The sequence below is a fragment of the Muntiacus reevesi genome, chromosome 10, assembly GCF_963930625.1.
Source record: "Muntiacus reevesi chromosome 10, mMunRee1.1, whole genome shotgun sequence".
Classification (NCBI taxonomy): domain Eukaryota; kingdom Metazoa; phylum Chordata; class Mammalia; order Artiodactyla; family Cervidae; genus Muntiacus; species Muntiacus reevesi.
The window spans coordinates 77,203,766-77,225,940 of NC_089258.1; the positions used below are offsets into that span (position 1 = coordinate 77,203,766).

At 60.3% G+C, this 22,175-nt stretch overlaps 2 protein-coding genes across 7 annotated transcripts in view; both read right to left on the minus strand.

The window, feature by feature from the left end:
• Nucleotides 1-714: 714 nt before the first annotated feature.
• On the minus strand, nucleotides 715-5,136 carry NKX6-3 (NK6 homeobox 3). The gene is made up of 3 exons (XM_065946540.1): nucleotides 4,755-5,136; nucleotides 2,491-2,660; nucleotides 715-957 (listed from the first exon to the last, which is right to left on the minus strand). Exons 1-3 carry the CDS (start codon nucleotides 5,134-5,136, stop codon nucleotides 715-717), a joined length of 795 nt encoding a protein of 264 aa, XP_065802612.1.
• A 4,586-nt stretch (nucleotides 5,137-9,722) lies between these two features.
• Nucleotides 9,723-22,175, minus strand: part of ANK1 (ankyrin 1) — a 122,648-nt gene continuing 110,195 nt past the window's right edge. For 3 of the 6 annotated variants that reach the window (XM_065947488.1, XM_065947489.1, XM_065947486.1), the window contains exons 41-43: nucleotides 18,354-18,437; nucleotides 17,256-17,396; nucleotides 9,723-10,462 (exon numbers count right to left, since the gene is read on the minus strand). In XM_065947488.1, coding sequence (XP_065803560.1) covers nucleotides 10,436-10,462; nucleotides 17,256-17,396; nucleotides 18,354-18,437 — 252 coding nt within the window. In that variant the 3' untranslated portion in view covers nucleotides 9,723-10,435. Of the gene's footprint in view, nucleotides 10,463-16,901; nucleotides 17,036-17,255; nucleotides 17,397-18,353; nucleotides 18,438-19,412; nucleotides 19,900-22,175 lie in introns of those variants that run through there. The other 3 variants (XM_065947491.1, XM_065947487.1, XM_065947490.1) reach the window with 3 other exon arrangements.

The window sequence follows — 22,175 nt, forward strand, 5'->3', positions numbered from 1 at the left end:
GGGTGTGATCCACAAGTTGGGGTGTGGGGGTGTTCCTTCTTGGCTAGACCCTATTTCCCCGCCCCTGGTTTGGGGGGTCCTCCAGGCTGGGTTCAGCATTTATCTGTTGCCCCTAAGGTGGGATCCTTCTTGTGCCAGGGTCTGGGGAGAGGCCCTGGACTTGCCCGCTTTTCTAATCAGCCTAGAGGGAGACCCCAGACTTCCCAGAGGGAAGCCCCCCACACCCACCCAGCTACCGCGGTGGCGTGTCTGGGACCCCGCGGCCAGTGTCCTGGCTGCAGAGCTTGGCCGCCCTCATCCACCTGTGCACATAAGAGTCTGCAGAGCTGGCGAGGCCAGGCCTGGGCCCACAGAGGCGCAAGACGGCGCAGGGGCCCGGCTCGCGTCTCCCTCTTGGCTCCCTCCCCGCGCCCCCCACCTGGAGGAGGGCAGGGCAACCCACTCCAGGATTAGCGCCTGGAGAACCCCCATGGACAGAGGCGCCTGGAGGGCTACGGCCCATGGGGTCGCCAAGAGTCGGACATGACTGAGCACGAGCCCCCCAGAGGCTGGCCTTTCCTCCCCCTCCTCCTTCCCCGGCTCCAGCTCCTCTCCCTCCTCCGCGCCCCCTCCGCCTCCTCCCCTCCCCGGCCCCTCCTCCCTCCTCCTCCTCCCCGCAGCCCCCGTTCGCCCGCGCGGGGACCGCGGGGCCCCAGAGGCGGCGGGCGGGCGAGGTCAGACGCCACCGTGCGCGCCCAGGCCGAGCACCGAGAAGGCGGCGCGGTGCTTGCGCAGCAGCAGGCGGATCTTTTCGTCGTCCGAGTCCGGGTCCAGCGGCTTGTTGTACTCGTCGTCCTCGGTCTCGGAGGCCGCGCGCTCCCCGCCCGCGCCCGCGCCGCCCGGCGCCCGGGGCGTGGACGACGAGGGCTCCAGGGCGCTCTTCTTCCGCCACTTGGTCCTCCGGTTCTGGAACCACACCTGGGACGAGAGGGGCCCTGAGGATGGCGCGCGGCGCCCCTCTGGGGCCGGCGGCTCCCCGCGGCGGCTAGCTCTCTGCATCCTGGACCAGGCGCCGCAATGGACCAGGTTGCCACCGTCACACGACTGGTTTTTTTTGTTTGTTTTTGGAGGAAGGCAATAAAATTAAAACAGTGCAGCAGCTTTTCCGGCTTCCCTGTAACCCTTCCGTGTGGTGTATATCTTCTCCTTTGCCATCTGGGTATTGGGGTGGAAGGGGATGAAACGCTTTTAACCTCCTAGACGTGCACTGAACTTCACGAATAATTTCTCCAACAATAAAACTAACATGCCTCCTGCTGGGGATAGAACCCTGCAGAAAGGGCGCTTCCTCTCCAGCCGAGTTAGCATTGGGCGGAGGAGGCTGCGGGGGATGGGGGGGTCGGGGGGGGGGGCTTGGGGGTCCTGGGGGAGCCCAGACAGGGTCTCCAGCTGCCCCTGTGCCTCCCACTGCCCTCAAGTCCGTCACCTTGTCACGGAGCCAGGCAGTTCCAGCACAGCTCAGAGCTAGCCCAAGATGGTGCCCCGAGCCAAAGCCGCTCAGGGCACAGTGAGCCTCAGAGTTTCCAGGGTTGCCCCAGGAGCCTGAGAAAGCAGAAGCCCACATACTCACTTTCAAGTGGGAGGTGTGCAGTGAGACGGGTTTCCCCTGCTGAGCCTTGCCTCCAGATGGGCAGTCAGGCTCATGGGCAGTTGTGGGGAGGAGTTATATTCACTTTGAAGTCCTTGAAGTTTATTTTATATTGGTGGTGACCCAAGGCCAAGGCTGCCTAACAGAACAAGCCTGAAGTGAGTTCTGATCTGGCCCAGAGGCTGCCATCAGCTCTTGAAGTTTCCAGCCTGGGCCATGCAGAGGCTGGGGAAGGCATGGGGTTGGAGCCCTGTAATCCAGGTTTGACTCCCAGCACTTACTAGCCAGTTACCTTGGGCAAAAAACGGCTGAGTCGGTGGGTGGCTCAGACTGTAAAGAATCTGCCTGTTGTCAAGCAAGTATCCTTCAATTAAAAAATAAATACATTAAAAAAAAAAAAAAAGAATCTTCCTGCAATGCGGGAGACCTTGGTTTGATCCCTGGGTTGGAAAGATCCCCTGGAGAAGGGAATGGCAACCCACTCCAGTATCCTTGCCTGGAGAATCCCGTGGACAGAGGTTATAATCCATGGGGTCGCAAAGAGTTGGACTAACACGTTCACTTCTCACTTTCAAGTTGGGTAACAAGTCCCCCTTCCACTGATAAGGTTGCTGTGAGGTTTAAAAGGGCAGTTACACATCCAGCTCTCAGAAGAGGGCGCCGCGGATGACAGCCAGCGGGGTGATGGTCACTATTGCCATCTCCGGAGTTGGGCGGGCAGCTGGTGCCCACACACCTAAACATCCTCCCACTGAGCTGCAGTCGCAGTGAGCACAGGGCTGCCTCCCCACCAGGGAGTGGCACCCCATCCCAGCAGGCTCCTCACTGCCACGCAGACAGCCTCTTCACCCGCCCGGACTCACCTTGACCTGCGACTCGGTCATCCCCAGCGAGTACGCCAGCCGCGCCCTCTCGGGGCCAGCCAGGTACTTGGTCTGCTCGAAAGTCTTCTCCAGGGCGAAGATCTGGTGGCCCGTGAAGGTGGGCCGGGTGTGCTTTTTCTTATGCATGCTGTCGCTCAGGGGGTCCGGGGCTGGCGGGAGGAAGGAAGTGTGCCCTTAATGTGCGGAGTGTGGGGGAGTCCCAGCCCTGCCCTGCCTGCCCCACAGGGCGAGCGCCCCTACCGAGGAGCCGCTGAGGTTGCGGAGTCATCAGGGCACCTCTCACCTGAGCAGCCTGCCTCTGCCTTGTCTGGGTGGGTGGGGACCCCAAGGGCACCTGCCCCCAAGTTGTAGCTAACTACGGCCAGAGGGTGCTTGGAACTGCGTCTCCCCGTGGAACGTCCTCCTCACTACTCAGTGATGCCGCCCACCCCCGCCAAGGGGCAGGAGAAGCCTCCTCGGGGTCGCCGGGATGCCCCTTCAGGTCACCGAGAAACGGATTTGATGCCTTCTATCAACCATCAGGGCCCGGGGGGGGGGGGTGGGGGGTGGGCGAGGGACCTGGGAATTCCTCCACTTTCTTGCTCTTGGGATCCTGTTTTCCAGGTTCCTGGGAAAATCAGAGCCTGAAGCTCCAAGTGACTGCCTGGTCCCCAGGCCTGGGAGCCACGAGGGCTTCAGCCCCACGGGAGAGTCTGGAGGCAAGGCCTCAAGAACTGAGCCCTGGGTCATTCAGCAGCTTCCCGCCAGCTCTCTGTTTTACGTGTGACCATATATATGCTTCAGTGCTGCTGTCTCAGACCCGGGGAGTTCAGCCTGGTGCTCCGTGACTACTAGAGGGGTGGGATGGGGTGTGGAGGTGGGAGGGAGGCTTCAGGGGGGATATATATATATATATATATATACTTATGGCTGATTCACACCGTTGTTTGGCAGACACCACCACAACATTGTAAGGCAGTACATTGTAAGGCAGTTATCCTCCAATTAAAAATAAATTAAAAAAATACCCAAAACAGTGTGTGGGGGGGGGTGAGAGAACTGACCCCTGCCCATCCAGGGCAGCCTCTCAGGAGCTTGGTGGGGTGAGGAGAGTGTGGATGGGCCCCGGGGAAGCAGAAGGCCCATATGCTGGGCCTTGTTCAGCATAGTCTGACCCCCACATCCCACATCCTCGGGTCACAGGTGAGGAAACCGAGGCAGAGGCAGGCGAGAAGACCTCCCGAGAGACTGTCACCTTTGGTCCCCTCCCCTTGAGTGACTCCAGCCCCTGGCTCTAAGGTACTTTGCTGTGTGTGTGTGTGAGTGCATTCAGGGTTGAAGGGCAGGGTGCAGAGAGGGGGCTGTGTGTGCAAAGGGGGACGTGGACGGGAGAGTAAAGCACCCCCAAACCAGCTGTAAGATAGGTCCCCTGTGGGCCTCGCCATTTCAGGCTGATGGGGGCCATGGGGACCCCAGGAGCACAGAGGTGGGAGGCAGATGTGCTCCCGGCTTTCCTGGGCGGCCCCAAGCCGTGGAGGCCCCCCAAAGGGGGACAGAAGTGGACGCCACCCTCTGCCCCTGCCTGATGCGGGCCCGGGGGTGGTTCCGACAGCCACGATCACCCTCCCATGCCTCCCAGGTGAGGCCCCCCTGCCTCTGCACGACCTGCCACCTCCCCCAGGCCCTGCACCAACCCTCTGAAAGCCACAGTCTGGGGAAGCCTGGGTGAGGGGCTCCCCCAACAAGGAAGGTCCAGCGGGACGGGGTTCAGCAGCGCCTCTCGGAGGCTGGGCGGTCTGGCTGCTGCTGTTGACTTGAACCTCCACCCCCCAGGAGGGAACCAGCCCCCTGGATCACGGCAGGACCGAGGTGGGGTCGGGTACATTCGGGTCCCTGAGTGCTGCCGGGGCGTGGGAGGACTCTGGGAAGGTGATGGGGGGCAGATTCCCTTCACTGGGGAGAGCTGGTGACACGGCTCTGGGTGGGAGAAGTAAGGCGAGCAGGACCTTGTAAAGGATGGGGTGGGCCGTGTGGTCCTCTCTGGACCCCGGGGTCCCCAGGAGGGCGGCTGGTAAAGGGGTGGGGGCAGGGGTCGAGATGCCCATCCGGGCAAAGCCGGGGCGGGAGGGGGAGGGGAGAACCCCACGCCGCCCCTGGGTGGAGGGGCAGACCCAGGGTCTGCCGCAGGCAGTCGGACGGCCGCCGGGGACCCCCCACCCGCGCCCCCCGTGAGCGCCCGCTCCCCTCGCCCTCCCGGTACTCACTGCTGCCGCACTGCCGCCCGCCTCGCCAGTCCTGGCCCGTGTCCGCCCAGCAGTTCCGGGTCCGGCCGGGGTACTCGCTCCCCGCCTTGGAGAAGCTCCCCACCTGGGGGCCGTAGTAGACCCCCTGGGAGCCGAGGCCACCGAAGCCAGCCACGTGGGGGTAGCCGGGCAGGAGGCTGCTGCTGGCCGCGGCCACGGGCCTGCTCAGGATGTCCGTGATGCCGTGGGGGGTCCCGGCTGGCAGCTGGGGACCCAAGCCCGGGGGGCTGAGCTTGTAGAAGGAGTTCTGCACAGAGTACTGGCACACAGGCGCCTTCACCTCCGAGAACTGGGCCAGCGGCGCGTTGTTCAGCAGGAAGGGGCCCTGCAGGTTGGACTCCATGGCCCCCCCACAACAGGCCGAGGGGAGGCCGGAACCCCAAATCCGGGCCCCTAGAGCCCCCGAGGTCCAGCCCAGAACCCCATGGCAGCTCCTGAGGGTCAAATTGGCTCAAGCCCTGGGCCAGCCTCCCCCCAAGGCGTCCAGCCCAGCCCTTGCCCAGGTCCCGGACCACGTCAGACACGGGAAGTCAGGTGTTCCCAGGCAGGTGCCAGCACCGCCCCCCCCCCCCCACTTTCCCAGCGCCCCTGCCTTCTGCCCCTGCCTGGGGAGAGGCGGCTCCCCACGCCTCAGCTCAGGCCCCTTCTCTGCCTCGGAGTCCGGGGACCCTCCATGAGAAGTTTCCAGTTCAGAGAAGCAACATTTCCCTGATAAAGATGGGGCCCATTAGAATACAGACCCGAGACTGGCTGAGCGGCCGGAGTCGCCTCGCCATTGGTGGAAACCCTCTCGGGCCTCACATTGGCTTTTCCTAGACAAATTGCACTTTGAAAGATTGACTGTAAAATCAGCCTCTGTGTGTGTGTGTGTGTGTGTGTGTGTGTGTGTGTGTGTGTGTGTGTGACAGAGAGAGAGACAGAAAGAGAAAGGAGTGAGCGCTCAGAAACTGCTGTTCATTCTGAGAAGGTCTACCCGCTCCTGGTTCAAGTGAGCGTCTAAGAAAACGTGGGTACCTGGGGGGTGCCTCCGGGGCACCCGGAGGGCACAGTTGGTCCCCCTGTGGTCTCGGGAGATGCTACCCTGAGGTGCACAGGCCCCTTTCTGGGCAGATGCCCAGGCTTCTTGGGGGAGTGTGCAGAGTGGACATGGAGGCTTGCCCCTCCTCCCCGGCGCTGGGACGGGTAAGTGGGGAGGCTGGGCTTTGGGGCCCGAGAGCCTGCAGGTGGGAGCCTGCCAGGTAGGCTGGGCCGGGGTGGGAGTGGGACCCCGCTGCGCGTGCTGGCTGGGTGCTCCCCAGGCTCTGGCTCCGCCTCTCTCTGGCTCTCCCTGATCCCCTCTGTCCTCCCTTCCTCCTCCGAGGACTCATTTGTGCTTCTGCCATGTTCTGCTTGGCTTGGCATCTGGGTTGGATGGGTTGATGGCCTGGGATGGCCATTGATTCAGCAATGAGTGCCTGTGCCAGCTTTTGGTTTGTGCTCAGTAAATATTTGATGGAAGAGATGAGATTGAATCACAGGGCACCCATATGCCCTTTTTTTTTTTCTAATAAATTTTTACAACATGCAAGCCTCCACTAGGATCTCTCTCTCTCATTTTACAAATGGGGAAAACACAGTAACTAACTTGGATCATTTCTGCATGGAACAGCATCCTTTCCTGCGGTTTATTTTTATTTATTACTTTGTTTTTTTAATAATTAAATTTGTTTATTTTTGATCGGTGGATAATTGCTCTACAATATTGCGCTGCAGTGTTAGTCGCTCAGTCGTGTCCGACTCTTTGCGACCCCACAGACTGTAGCCCACCAGGCTCCTCTGTCCATGGAGTTCTCCAGGCAAGAATACTGGAGTGGCCTGCCATTTCCTTCTCCTGGGACAGTATTGTGCTGGTTTCTGCCAAACGCCACCATCAGTCAGCCATAGGTATACCTACGTCCTCTCCCTCCCCGTGTGTAGCTTCTGTTTAAATGCCCGTCAGCATGTCACTGGTTTGGACATGCAACATGACTGGGAACACAGAGGCTGCCAGACAGATGGATTTGTGTCCCTTCTCTGCCTGGCGGTCCCAGAGCCGTTTCTTTCCAGCCCACGGTCGCCCTTTGGCAGGTGGAGACGAGCCTGCTCCAGGGTTTTCAGCAGGAGGCCCAGGGTCCAGGTTGTAGGAATGGCTCCATTTCACAAAGAGCTGGCTCTGCCCACGCTTCTGTTATCTGCTCGGGCTGGAACTGGCTGTGAACCCTGTCGCACAAGTGATGCAGGTTAAATCCAAGAAAGACCTCACAAAGGCCATGGACCTTGTTTTTCTGGAAGTTTGGGTTAAACACAAGAGAAAAGGCTTTTTATCTGTCCGAATTGGCTGCGCTACAAAGCTGTCCATCACCACCCTTTGGGAAGCCATATTCCAGTTCCCCGCGTGGCCGCCTGAACCCACCCTGGCGGTTGTGATTCTGAAACTGTGTCTTAAAATCCCTCTGGGTGATGGTGGTGCACAGCTCGGCAGGCTGCTTGGCCTGGATACTGAGAGAGAGGCTTCAGAATCAGACTGAGGCTGGGTGCGCTCCTAACACCCTATGACTATGACTTGGCTATATACCCTGTCTCCTGCCCCCACCAATGATGCCAACTTAGGAAGAGAAGCCAGAGTAAATAATTTATTTCATGCCAAGGTTGACAAAGGCATTTGTGTTCAGTGATCCCAGGATGGCAAGCTGAAGAGACTTTACTACTTGCTTGATCCCTTCCCCCATTTGATGGATGAGAAAACTGAGGCCAGCTTGGTGGCTAGCCTTGCAGGAAGTGTTAGGAACTAGTTAGGATCAGAGTGATTTTGTTGGAAGTTGTTGAACTTTGGCACTGAATGCAGGGGTCAGACACCTTCACAGGGAGCACTGGGGGTCCCCCTTAAGTGTATGCCCGCTGTGGGCTTACCCACCTACCTTGGTGTTTGTGGTTCCCTCTGCTCCGCCCCTCCCCCCCACAAAGATCTTGGACTTGCCCCCATCGCATGGTCCTTATGGGGTGGGACAGCAATCTGCCCTATCATCTGGAGGGTGGGGTGGGGGGCCTCTCCCAGAATGGGTGGTCCTGATTAAGGGGCTGCCCATGTTTCCAGAAGGTGGGCGGGGGGGGGGGGCGCAGGCCTCCCTGCAGACTGATCACCCCCAGACTCCTCCAGCTCTGCTACCCCCCACCCCCAACTCCCTAAAGATGAGCAAGCCAGTGCCATGAATCGATTTCTTTATTAATTTTGACATTTGTTCAGCTGGTGTAGGGAGAATGGTCTATACATCAGAGAGGGGTGGGTAGGGGGGAGATTCCCTCCAGAGAACAGAGCCGTGTGGAAGAGTCAAGAAAAGAATCATTTTCATAACAATTTAAAAAAATCAAGGTAATTCCAAAACTTCTAAAAAGCGTCTAAGGTGCAGACTGCAGCATTCTCTAGGCATCGTGTGGCGACCCCAAACCCCTCCCCTACAAGCTCCTACTAGCAGCGGACGCGGCAGGCCGCCGAGGGCCGGGGCCGGAGGGCCAAGCAGCGAAGCCAGACAGAGAGAGGGGCCAAAGCGCAGCCGGGCCGGGGCCGGGGCTCTACGGGGGCTACTGGGGCGGGGCGCCGGGGCGAGGTGGGGGCCGATGGCGGCGGGAGGCGGCCCCGCGCCGGTCTTCCTTGGCCTTCAGCGAGTCCAGCCGGCCCGGGGCGCTGGGGGGTCGGGGCGCCGGGGCCGGGCGAAGGGTCAGGCCGGCGGCGGCCAGGATGCTCGGCGCGCCGCCCCGCGCGCGCGGGGGGCTCCCTCTCCCCGCTTGCCCCTTGGAGGCCGGGCCGACCCCGACCCCGCCGGGACCCACGGGAACACGTGTGCTCTGGGGCCGGCCGGGGCCGAGGGCGCTGGAGGGTGGGGGGGCGCGCTCTGCCGTCGAGGGGGGCTTCTGTGCTACTTGGAAGGTTCGGATGTGTTCGGAGGACACCTCGGCAGAGCGGCGGGGAGGACGGGGACCGGACATCCACACTCAGTGTGGCCCTTGGGCGGGCGAGAAGAGCCTGCAGTCTCTCCCGGCCTGGAGGGCGCCGCGGGGCGGGCGCGTTGTGCTGATTCGGGCCTCCCTCTGCCGGGGGTCGGGGGCTCTGGTGTAACTTTAAGGCTCTTCCCTGATGGCACCGAGGCGAGGAACTTCGTCTCCTTCCTGCCCTGACGGCGGGGGAGCCCTGGGCCGGGAGGGTCTCCTTCCTGGCTGGGGCCTCCAGGTGGTCAGCCGTCTGTCCCCTGCGCTCCGCCCGCGCCCCCTGCGCTGCCTCTCCAGGAGGCGGGCGGGGGCGGGGGGAGGCGGGGGCACCTTGACTGCCCAGCCCAGACCACCCCCCATCCCGCCGGCTGCCTGGACTTAGAGCACCGAGTTCGCTCCGGGAGACCTCGGGTGGCGGCTGACCTAAGAGCTGGGCAGGTCCGTATTCGCTAGCCCTATGCCCTTCCTTCCTGTTTCACTGAGAGGCTGCGGAGTTCCTTCTCCCGCAGCCTGGAGAAGTCCTCAGGAGCTGAGCTGTTTGTGAGTGCTCTGTACATACTGCTAAAGTGTTTCTATTGATTTGCATAGTATTTATTGTTTTCCATATACACAAGGCTTGATTACTGTACAGTTTACACTTTGAACACAGACTAGGATATAAGTGCCTGAAGGTATAGAAAACCTCTTCTCTATTGATCATGCTGGTGCAATCCTGGGACAGCCATCGGCCCTCCCCCAGCTGAGAGCAAAGACCCTTCCGGATGGGGCGCTGGCTCCCTTGGAGCCCTGCAGCTAAGCCTGGGGAGTCCTCGCCTCAGATTCTTAAGTCCCTGACACAAGGAACCCCCGAATGCATTCTGAAGATAATGATTTTCCATTGGAAGATGATTAATACTAGCAGAGAGAGAGAGAGAGAGAGAGACAACATGAAAAAAATTCCAGTTTATCCACAGGAGAGTCTATACAGCCTCGGACATCACAGTAAAATCTGTGTGTATACTGAGCGGAGGGGAGAGGTGTGCATGTGCGGGCGTGTTTGTGTCCTGATGCCGTGTAGCGCATTCTGGAAGGTTCTGGAAGGTTCGGTCCACCGGCAAGGATGGTCACACGTGGAGCATGGAGGTGTGTGGGTGTGGAAGGCTGGCAGATGAGGGCAAGGGATTAAAGGTGTGGAACTGATTTCATGTCTAGTTTTCTGGTTTTTTTTTTCCTTTCCAGGAAGCTTTTTTTTTTTTTTCCCCCTTTCCAGGAAGCTCACATGGATTTCCTACAGAATGAGGTTGGGGAAAAAAAAAAAAGTACCCTGTAACAAGTTGAAATTGAAATGATTTAAAAAAATATCTCATCCCAGCCACAAAAGAGCCCTTGTTTTGCTGTTGCCTTCGGCGCTCTCCTGCGCGTGTTTTGCGTCCCTCTCTCTCTGCACACCCCCTCTTGTTGCTTCCGTCCACATTCCCCACAGAGATCCACCGTCGCTAGAGGCAGGACTGAAGACTGTAGGTCATGCGTCTACAGTCGTTCATGCGAATAGGTGACTAAAGGAAGTCCCTTACAGAGGTCATGCCGTCAGCCTCCAGGGACGCGTGCGCGGGGCCTCCGGGCCAGCTCTCCTCCTGGATGTGTGGCAGAGTGGGTGGAGTTCAAGGGTTGGGTGTCGAGGTGTGATCCTGGGGGACACACAGACAGAAGGGGTCCCTGAGAAGAGGCGCAACCCCCAGCAAAGAAAAAAAAACAAAAAACCCCCGCCATCCTGAGCTTTTGCGCTGGCGGCCCCGGGGCAGGAGTGAATCAGGAAAAGCGGCCTCCCCAAGCAAGGCAGGAGCTGCAAGCTGCTGAGCCCAGCGGGGACCTTCCTGAAACCCCAGCTGCCCCGCTCCCGGACCCAGAGGTGCCACAGGCTCCATGCCCTCGGATGAGGTCCCTGGACAGCACGGTCACCTGGGGAGAGGCCCCCCCGTGTGCCCAGCACCCAGGAGAGGGGCCGGGCTGGGCAGCACCGCCCCGGCTCGTTCAGTTCAGTCCAGCCAGCGGGCACGGGTGTCTCCTGTGTGCCAGGCTGCACGGAGCAGGCGTGGCCTCGGGAGCTCGTGGCCTCAAGGGACCTCAGTGCTGCTTTGGTTCTGTCCACGACTGTATTTGTCAGCAGCCTCTGGCTCCTCTCCCCATGTCTTGCGGATGGACAGCCTTGACTGGGGCCTACAGGCCTTTGAAAACCAGAGGCCTTCTCCCCAGGAGACGAGGTGTATCAGACTGGAAGACGGCAGCTGTGCCTGCCGAGTGAAGTTGAACTCTGCAGCCTACAAGTCACAGCCGCATGGCCTCCCTGTGGGGCCTCGTCTTCCAGCCTGGGGCGGGGGGCACGCGTAAAACTCCATGTTTGTGGGATTGGTCACCCAAGGTTCTATCTGTAGGAATTTAACATGAAGAGGAGCTGACAGCCTCCTAGGCGGGGCTGGAAGTGATACAGAAAGGCAGAAACTCATCTGAGGCACAGCTGTCTCCAGGTGGGGAGCTCGTCATCGTGGGTCCTACAGGAGCCAGAAGTTGGGGAGGAAGCTTGGAGGTGACCAACTGGAGCTCAGCCCCAAGTGGCTCCCCAGGGATGGAGAGCAGGGTTAAGCTCCTCGCCAGACTGAAGAGCCAGGCCTGCTGCCGCTATGGCGTGAACGAGCTGTCGCCCTGGAAGGGACCCCTCCACCACGGCCCGTGTCCCTGTTAGCGAAGCCACCTCCTCGGAGTCCGAACCCCCGTGCCTGCTGCTGCCTGCCTCCGACCTCGGCTCCTCCGTCAAGGACACCATCCAGTTTCCTCTCGGCTGAAGTTCGGCCTCCCAGCCCTCTCCTCCAGGAAGCCCTCCTGAAAACTCCAGCTCCCCTTCTCCCTAGCCTCTTGTGCCACATGAGGCATGTGACGAACAGTCTGGCTGCGAGCAAGGACTCTGAAGCCAGGTTGCCTGTACTCACATCCTGTCTCTGCCTGTTTCCTGCTCTGTAGTCTCGGTTGAGTTACTTATACTGTCGGGGACTCGGTTTCCCTTGCTGTAAATCGAGGCCAGGAGGAGGACGCAGCTCGTTTGACTCTCGTGATGCTGGACAGCTAACCCTCTAGGAAGCGCTCGGGACCCTGAGCGGTACTGGATACCGCCGTGGTCGGGACCCGGAAACGCTCCGTCCTATCTGTCCTGTCTCTCATCTGCCTACCTCCCTGGCTGGAGTTATCAACACTCTGAGGGCAGTAGCCAGCCTTAACTCTTCCTGTGGGGGGCTTCCCAGGTGGTGCCAGGGGTAAAGAACCTGCCTCCCAATGCAGGAGATGTAAGAGACTCGGGTTCTTGGGGTCGCAAAGAGTTGGACACGGCTGAAGCGACTGAGCACGCATGTACATACCCTTCCCGCGGGCGCCAGAGCGCCTACCCCAGCGCTGTGCACGCCTCTCGTAAGAGACCTTACAGGATCCTGAGCCTGGGGAAGACAAGCTAGGATCTTCCTCCCGCTCTTCGGCCCTGACACGGAGCAGAGGAGAAGGTTCAGCGCAGAGAGGGATGATTCTGGGGTAACCGCTCTTCCTGTCTCTGGGTGAGCTCAGCTCCAGGAGGCGTTTGGGACCGGCTGGCAGTGGCAGCGGCAGCCAGGGAGTGCGGATCTCTGCTCGCCACTGCCCTGGATGCCCATCCAGAAAGGTCTCAGCCCCCAAAACGCTAAGCCAACAGCCTCCTGCGCTCCAAGTGGCTGGGCAGGTCAGGCTCCTTCCCTCATGTCATTTCTCTGTGTGTGCCACCAGCCCCTACCCCTGCCAGCGTCTGGGGATGTCTCCTCTCTCCTGAAGCCCCAGGCTCCAATATACCTGCGGAGGCTGGGGGTGAGAGTGGACTTTCACTTAAAAGAGGAAAGTAAACAGGACCTCAGCCCTCCTTGCCTCCTCCTACGGAGACTGTGCTGTGCTAAGATGCTTTAGTCATGTCTGACTCTTTGCCACCCCATGGACCGTAGCCTGCCAGGCTCCTCTGTCCATGGGACTCTCCAGGCAAGAACACTGGAGTGGGTGGACATTCCATTCTCCAGGGGATCTTCCCGACCCAGGGATCAAACCCGAGTCTCTTAGGCCTCCTGCACTGGCAGGTGGGTTCTTTATAGGTTAACTTTCATTTATTAAAATATTCTGGGCTTCCCAGACAGTAAAGAATCTGCCTGCAATACAGGAGACCTGGGTTCCATCCTGGGGTCAGGAAGACCCTCTAGAGAAGGAAATGGCAACCCACTCCAGTATTCTTGCCTGGAGAATTCCATGAACAGAGGAGCGTGGTGCTGGGTCGCAAAGAGTCAGACACAGCTGAAGCGGCTAACAGTTACTTACTATTAAAATGCTCTCTTTAGTCAGAGCTAACACAAAAGGAAACAAAAAAAGCAACAGCTATGGCATGCGTGGCACGGCCCACACCTGGCTGGGCACCTCTAACCTAGGGGGCAGAGGCTGCGTGCTCCCTGCTGTGCCCTGGGAGCGCTGACACCCTGATTCTTGCACCTGGAGCAAAACCCACCAGCTGCTTCCGGCCTGCCGCACACTGACCAGGCTTGTCTCCACAGCAACTATCTAGCGCCTTCAATGGGACTAGAAAGCGCCCTCCCCCACCTGCCAGAACTCATGCAAAATCCTTCCCAAGGGCCGGCAGGATAGGTGTGGAATTGCAGTGGGCACTGGGGATCAGGGTGTTCTGCCCTCTGGGCTGTTCCACTGCTTCGAACAAACTGTCGCTGTCTCATCTCAGCTCACCTTTTAGGCATCAAGTCTACAACTGTGCCACAGGATCTCTGGGCGGTTTGGGAAGAAAAATCAGAATGGGTCCTACTAGCCCACTCTTCAGTCTGCAACAAAATCACTGGAGGTTGCCCCAATCCTGAGCCCCAGGACGGTGGTTCATAAGTGCTGGGCAGGACCGGGAGTCTGCTATCACCAGGCGCCCGGATGAGGGTGCCACAGGGATGTGGGCGGCACTTGGAGAATCAGTGGACTGGGACTGGACAATTTAGAAAACCCTTTCACGAACGTAAACCCACAGATCGCCATAGCCACCCTGCAAGAGGAAGACGCCGGGGCACCTGAGGCTTGGAGAGGTCAGCTGACCCGCCTGGGTCACGCTGCACGTAAGACTTGCCGTTGGTTGAGTGCCAGGATACACCTTGTATTCTCCTTACTCCTCACAGTCGCCCTCACGGTTACCATGGTTATTTTTAAACCTAAAAGGAAATGGCAACCCACTCCAGTATTCTTGCCTGGGAAATCCCATGGACAGAGAAGCCTGCTGGGCTATATAGTCCACAGGGCTGCAAAGAGTCAGACACACCTCAGTGGCTAAACAACAACAGCACCGGAGTGACACGAATTCAGAGAGAGTAATTTCATCCTCCCAGTAGGAGACGGAAGCTGGAGGAGCAGGAGGAGCAGGAGGAGCCAGGCCTGGACCCTGGACCCCTGCCCAGCTTCCACTCTCTCTCAAACAGCCAGTTCTCATTGTCTGCAGGAGGCATGTTCTCTCGAGTAGCCAGGACCCCTGAATTAGCCAGGCCTTGACCACTGCTCCCCAGCAAAGTGCCGCTCAGGGTTCCTGCCAGCCTCTGGTCATGACATGTTTTTCAAACTATAAACACACAACCCTGTGTATTTCTGGTCAAAGACAACATATTTAATGTACCGCTGACCCTTGAACAATATGGGTTTGGACTGCACAGACCCACTTACACATTGGCTCTCTTTTTCAGTAAATACAGTACTTGCATTTTCATTTCACAGGATCTTTAGATGAACTGAGGGTGGGGACGAGTTCGTATCGGATTACAGATCACAGCACTTAGAGTTGAAAGAACCAGGGTTTGAACCCAGGATTCTATCCAGACTGTTCCAGCTTCCTGCCCTGGGGGTGAGTCATTCATCAAAGCCTTTGTTTTTTAGGCAGACAGAACACTGCTGAGATTTTCAACTGCCTGGAGGGTCAGCGCCCCCTAAGTCCCAAGTTGTTAAAGGGTCAACTGGATATTGTTGCATTATTAATACTGAACTAGTGTCCCGCAGAGCTTTAACTCATGACTGAATGAAGCTCATTTAACACACGGATTTCCTCCACACGGCCCATCACAGCCCTGCTGCTCTTAGCGACACCAGACAGCTGGGCTATTTATAACAGCGAAAGCACCCACCAACAGCACAAAGATGCAAAAAAAAAGTGACACTAAATAGACACCAAAAGGACGCTGGGTCTGAGTGTGATCTGAAACAGGGACAGAGAGACGGTCGCCTTGTTTGACCTCCGCTGGGAACAGGCCCGCAGGGTACTTACTGCTTTACCACCAGCACGTCCCTGAAAGGCCACAGGAGGGAAGCGTGGGCGTGCTGGATTTGGGGGTTACAATGAGCTGTAACTAGTAGGCGACTCTGCAAGTTAGCAATTATTTGGAATCCGGGAACCCTGGGGCCTGTGCAAGCTTGCAAGTGGCAGGTAGCAAAGCAGGAAGGACTGAGCACCCTCAGCCCCTTCTCTGTCTTGTCTGCACTCTGTCTTGCTCAGGGGGTAGAGCCTTGGCTGTCCCCCGGGCTCTGGGGACCAGACAGGAGCCTCCTGCATGCTGGCCCCCGCCCCACAGACTTCCCTGGCCTCTTCCAGGCAGAAGCCTCATCCCTCTGCGGTAGCCAGGCCGCTCTGCACCATGCCACCCACGCCAGGTGGCCTTGGACCTGCATCTCCCCAGTGTGTGTGTGTATGTGTGTGTGGCGGGGTTCAGCCACTTTGCAGATCTACAGAAAAAAATTTCCGAATGTCTAGGTTCCGTCCTTCCCCTGGCCTGTGGTCTGGGCCGCCTCTCTCCTGTTTGGGAACAGCAGCAGAACCTGAGCCAAACGTCATTGCCCTAAGAAAAATAAGGCCAAAGAGTGTCCTCTGCCTTCCACTCTGCTTTCTCAAAGTATTTGCACCTCTGGATAATTTCCAGGACTGACCACAGCCGATGCTCTAAACCAGCAGCCCGCTGGGACCCTGGCAGCGTGGGGGTTAACGCGGTGACCTCCTTAAGCTGCTGAGAAGTCAGGTCTAATTTTATCCTATGACTGGATGGGCCAGACTTTTTCCCCCCCTCCAAGTGCTGAGGGAAGCCCAGAGTCAGCACTTCTGGGGGCTTGGGAGACAGCGGCCCTGCGGGTTTTTTTTGCCAAGTGCAGAAAGCGAGCCTGCTGGCCTCGGGCCCAGAGCCAGGCCCTGCGGGTGTAAGTGACAACAGCCCGGTGCGTGCGCGCGCGGGCGCTGGGGCCGCGTGCTTCCTGCTTCCGGCCGACTCCCACCCCGACGCGCCCGGCACTGAGCTGATCCGAGCTGGGCACAGCGAAGGGCCTCGGGGCAGCTCAGTACAGGACCCGTCAGGGAGGACGCAGGTCCCCGCGGGCCGCGAAGCCCCGCCCCCGCCCCGCACTGCGCAGCCCACTGGAGCGCCTTCGCCGCCTCTTCACGGCTTCCTTCCCTCCCGCGCTGCACATCACGCCCGGCACCCCCCACCCGTCGCCCCTACAGCCTCCTGTGGTTAACTTTGCCTCTTCCTAGAAAGCCAGGGAGTCACATGCTTCAGAAAACACCAAGGAGGATGGAAGCCTTGGATTCCGGGTTCAAGGTACAGCTGGGTTCCAAGCCTCTCCCCGATCTTCCTGGGCACGTGCGCTGAAACCTCACAGCTAGCGGACCCCACTGCACCCTCCGGGGCCCTGCCTCCTACCCCACCCCAGGCTCCCTTGCTGGGCTGGGCTCCCAGAATAACGATCCTACGGAGATGCACCCAGTGCTTCTCACTTAGGGAAGCACGTGTCCCACATCTGTTTCTGCACTCCCGAGGAACGGGTCAGCAGAGGCTGTAACGGTTCTCTCAAGGAGGAAACAGCTCAGAGGGCACTGTTAGTAAGCAGGAGTCTGAGCTTGGAGACCACAGCCGTGCCTGGTCCTCCCACTTCATGCTGGGAGAGGCGGGAGTTGGCGGAAGGATGGGGATGCAAAATGAGCCGCCATGGCAGAGGTTGTGGAGGGGGTGGCAGCGGGAGACCGGGCCATGCAGAAAAGACCGATGCCCGTGTTACCTCCAAAGAGGCCATTCCATAGGAGGGGCTGGAGATCACTGCTTCCCCCTTTTGAGGCTGGCCCGCTTCACTATCTGAGCCCCCTTCCTGCCCTCTATCAGGTCCGGCTGCAGGCCACTTCCTCTCAGCTCCACCTGGAGATAGCAGTTCAGACAGAAGGCAGGACAGATCACACAGAGAGACGGCGGGAAGGCCAGAGAGAACAGGCACCCTACGGAGGCAGCGGGAGGCTCGAGGGGGAGCCGGCAGACAGGTGAGAGGAGAGGCCCAGGCGGGCTGGCGCAGGGGCAGTGGAGGTCACGGGCCGGCCCCTCGGAAGAGCGAGGGCCTGGGAGGCCGCGGCCCCGGCAGTACCTTGGCGTGAGTCATAAAGGAATCAATGTCCACCTCCATCTCACTAGGGTCCTCCGGGGGCCCCTCGGAAATCACCTCCTCGAGCTCCTGGGTGTCATCGGGTCCGGAAGGGTCTATCTGGCGAACGACTTTGCGGACGATCTGGAAGAATGAGAGGGAGGGTAGGAGGGCGCTGGGGGAAGCCGTCGAGGAAGAGCTTGAAAAGGGGCAGGTCCCGGAGTGCAGGAGGGTGGGGGGGAGGACGCGGGCTGTGACCCCAGGTGCCCTTCCCTGTGGTCAAGGTCAGGGGCGGCCTCTGACCCCCTGGTTGGGTGGGGAGCCCGCACTGGGCGGTCTCAGAAGGCCTGGAATTTGCGGGGGGGAGGGGGCGGTCTCGGTGAAGCTCATGGACAAGCGGGTCTGACCCCATGACTTCCATCTCTAGCCCATGGGGTCCATTCTGCCTGCTGCTGTGTGACGAACATTTACACTGTCTCTCTTCCCTGCACGACAGTGAGCCCCTGACGGGGAGGGCGTGTCTGTCCCTGCAACCCTCTGTTCCCTATTCACACATCTGAATATGCCAATGACTGTCTGCTCTGCACCAACCGTGTGCAAGGAGTGGGAAGGTGAGAACATGCACAAGCCTGGAGCTCCTCGTGCAAAAGGAGAGACCAGGCCCTGCTCCGACCGAGTGTGTGCACTGGAGCCACACCGGTCAGCCCCGCCCCGCACCCAGCACAGCGCTTGTCCAGCAGAATCGCAGCTCCTGGTGGAGACCTGCCGCCAACCCCCTGCATTCTCACATCCTTTATATCTCAGGAAACCCCGTGGGGACCCCCGGAACTGCTGTCACGCAGCTGTTTTCAGGGCCAGGCGTCACAGGACTAGGCGTGGGCTGCATCCACAGGGCCCCGTCCTTCTGGAACACGGCCGCCCCAGCTGAGCTCAGGCCGAATCAGGCAAAGTAAGGACCGCCACGTCCGGAACTGCGACAGGTACCCGAACCGTCCCATCTGAGCCGGGCTTACCCCGCTGTTAGGGCAGCAGCAAGACGCTGAGGGTGAGCCCAACGCCCTCTGCCTGGCTCAGGGTGAGCCCAGCATCCTCTGCACTCACCTTCTTGGTGACGACGTTGCCCTGCTCATCCGTGAAATGCTCCTCTGTCACCTGCTCCCCTGGAATATTCTGAAGCTCATTCCCCTGGAATCAGAGGCAGGGAGAAAACTCAAGATGGGTAAGTGGAGATAAGGATGGAAAGAAAGGGGAAGTGAAAGTCGCTCTGTCGCATCCGAGTCTTTGCAGCCCCGTAGACTATACAGTCCGTGGAGTTCTCCAGGCCATACTGGAATGTGTAGCCGTTCCCTTCTCCAGGGGATCTTCCCAACCCAGGGATCAAACCTGGGTCTCCCGCATTGCAGGCAGAGTCTTTACCAGCTGAGCCACACAAGAGAAGCCCAAGAACACTGGAGTGGGTAGCCTATCCCTTCTCCAGCGGATCTTTCTGACCCAGGAATCGAACCGGGGTCTCCTGCGTTGTAGGCGGATTGTTTACCAACTGAGCTGTGAGGGAAGCCCAATAAGGAAATAAGGTAGCGGTAGCAGCAGCAGCCAGAGTCTGGTGAGACCCCACCCTGGCAGGAAACCGCAACTCAGCAAGAACTGAGCTGGACTGACCAACGGCTGCTCCAAGTTGAGGCCGTGGCGGGGGAGGGGGGCACCCCCGGGGGCCCTGGGCCTGAGGTCGGGAGGGGAGCCCAGGCTCACGGGAGCGCCGAGTGACGGATCCCTGCCATCACGCCCCAGAGTGGGTGAGACAGGGGCCTCAATGATGCAGATTGACGGAGGAGCTCCTGGGAGAGGGAGACCCTGATGTCTACTCTGACGGCACTTTCAGGGGAAGAACGCCCCGGCCACAGACACCCGTGCCCCGGGGCGGGGGCTCTTGCTGCCTCCCTGAGCTGGTTGTGGACAGAAGCAGGCAGAGGGCCAGCCTCCTGAGTCCCAGAGCAGTGCCTTCTCGGCCATTGTGGGGGACGGGGGGTGGGGAGGGCGAGGAAGTGCCGCCTAGCTCTGGGCCTGCACATCCCCAGCGCCCCCCGCAGCCAGGCCGCCTGACCTCTCTTCCCGAGGGGCATCGGAACTGGTGCCCCCCGCGCCCTCCCCACCCCGGGTTACCTTCAGGAGGACCCGGCGCCGGACCACCCTGGTGGAGATGGTCTCCTCGTCGTCGCTCAGCCCCTCACTCTCCCCCAGCTCCTTGTCTAGCTCCTGATGGATGTGCTTGAGCACGAAGCCCAGGGAGCCCCGGACAATGTGCGCCACATTCTGGCAGCTGACCAGGAAGAAGCCCAGCAGCACCAGGGTGACCAGGAGCTGGGTGACGAAGGTCCACATCCTCGCCTGCTCACCAGCCCAGGCCTCCAGGGCCTGCGGAGCCAGGGCGGTGGGGCCAGCCGCTCATTCTCCCCGGGGCCTCCGGAGGCCCCCCGGGACCCACTCCATTCTCTGCAGTGCTTGCAGGAGGCTGCAAGGCCCCACGGTGGAACTGCCGCCCGAGTGCCCGCCCGGCTGAGCGCCCGCCTCTGCCCCTGGACTGGCTGACGTCAGGCCCCAGTAATTCTAGCTGCCGAGCCAGCTGCCCCAGGCTGTCCGGCGGGGCCAGAGGGAAGCCGGCAGGTGTGCGCGTCCCGGGCACCAGACGTGCGTGTTAAAGGGCGCTGTGAGAGACGCCGCCCCCACCCCCCACCCCCACCCCCGAGAGCCCGCCCCTGTGCTAGCCAGAGGCACCTTTAGCCATGCCCAGGAAAAGGGTCCCGTTCAGGACTTGGGGAAAAAAATCAGACATCTACAGAATGCGGTTCCTGGTGTGTGTCCTGGGTGGCTACCGCCGGGACCACGGGGACGTCCACCCGCTTGCTCGTGGGGTGGGGCCAGCTAACACCCTGGAGGGTGCAGGGTTTGTTTTAAAAATAGCACCCCCCGGGGTGAGTGGTCAGCCCCGGGAGCGCAGGTGTCCAGCACAGGTGGCCGGGGCCTTGGGAGCCCGTGCGATTTCATGAGCCCTGCGGCCCTTGGTGGCCCCCAGCCCACGCCTTAGGCAGCACAGCCACCCTAAATGCAAGCGGGTCCCCGGTGTGTCTATTTAAGGCCTCTCCTTCACGGCTCTTCCCCGGGCGGGGCTGGCAGTGCCAGGGGCAGGAACCAGGTGCCTGCAACTCGCCTCTCCAGGCCTGGCTCCCCAAGGCAACCCAGCAGCTGAGGCTCAAAGGAGTCCCATTTCTGGGACGGGGCGGCCCCTCTCTGGGCAGCAGCAGGTATGGCGGGAAGAACCAGGATCAGGACTAGCACCCCGACCCTGTGGAGGTCTAGTGGGGTGGCTGAGGGGGTGCGCTCCTCTGGGCCTCGGTTTCCCAGCCATCAAGATGAGGGGTCGGGTTGTGAGCCCACCCACCGCTAGGGACTGTGACGGCCCTCACCCCATGCGGCCCGCTGCCCAGGCGGGGCTCTGCCTACCCTTCCACACATCAACTGGGTTACATTAACACCGTCGTGTCTCTGGAGTTCCCACGTCCCTCACGCGAGGGCAACGGAGGCACAGAGAGGTTAATGACTTGTCCCATCGCAACACAGGCGCGCCGGGGACGCAGACACGGCGTGTGCAGGGGACCCCTGAGCCCTGGGTCCGAGCCTGGGCCGGGAGCCCAAGGTCAGATGCTGCCCACTGGGCCAAAGAGAAGGGCTGGCTGCCTTCCAGGTTGAGGTCCCTAGTTGCAGTAACCACCCCCCCAGCCCCCACTGTGCGCTGAGGCTCGCTGGAAATACCAGTCAACAGGTGCTCTGCATGCTGTCACCTTCAACAGGCCTCTTGATCATCCCCTGGGGCCCAGGAGACCGTGAGGAGACAGTTCGCCAAACCTCGCATCCGCCCTAGACGGGGCGGCACGGGCCCTGCCCGTTCCTGGGACCCGGGACCAGGAGGTCTGGGACTCTCCCCGCCCTGACGCCGAGCCTCCTGGGACTCAGTTTCCTCATCTGTAAACGGGGCAGCTGGGCACAGGGACCCTGGCTTGCTTCTCCAGGATCCTGCTTTCTCTCCAGTCCTCGTCCGCCCCACGAAGCCGAGCACGGAGCGGCTCCTGTGCGGTGTCGTCCCCAGGACTCGCGGTGGGGGGCATAGACCCAGGGTTGGGGAGCGGGCCCGGTGCTTTGGGACAAGTGCGCACGACCAGGCGTGGCAGAAGCGGGTGCAGTCCGACCACCAAGAACGCACGGGGTGGCCTGGGGTTAAAAACGGGAGCAGCGGCCTGGCCATCGGAGGCATGTCCTTGGCAGGGACGCCTTCTAAATAAAACCCTGTTTAATTCCTGGCACCTCTTGAAAGCCAGCAGCCCGGGGCCCATGGTGGAGCCCGCCTGGTCCTGGGGTCCTCAGAGGTGCCTGCGAGGCTCGGGCTGGGACAGGGGCGGGGGGAGAAGCCGGCAGTGAAGGGGAGGGCGGAAAAGGACGTGCCCACGGAGGAAAGGGACCAGGGAGGCGCGGAGCACAGGCCACGCGTTTGCTGAAAGCGTCGATACGTGCTCACAGGGCAGCTCACACTCCATACAAACACAGATTAGAAAAGATGTCAGGGATGTCCCCCGCGGCTCTGTGGATAAGCATGCACCTGCCAGTGCCGGGGGCACGGGTTCGATCCCTGGTTCGGGAAGATTCCACGTGCCACGGAGCCACTAAACCCAGCGCACCACAACGGCTGGGCCCGAGTTCCAGGGCCCGTGAGCGGCAATGACTGAAGCCCGCACGCCTGGAGCCCCGTGCTCAGCAACAAGAGACGCCACTGCGGTGAGGAGCCTGCCCGTGCCACAAGGAAGGGCGGCCCCCGATCGTCGCAACCAGAGGAAAGCCCGCACCAAGCAACGAAGACCCAGTGCAGCCAAGAGT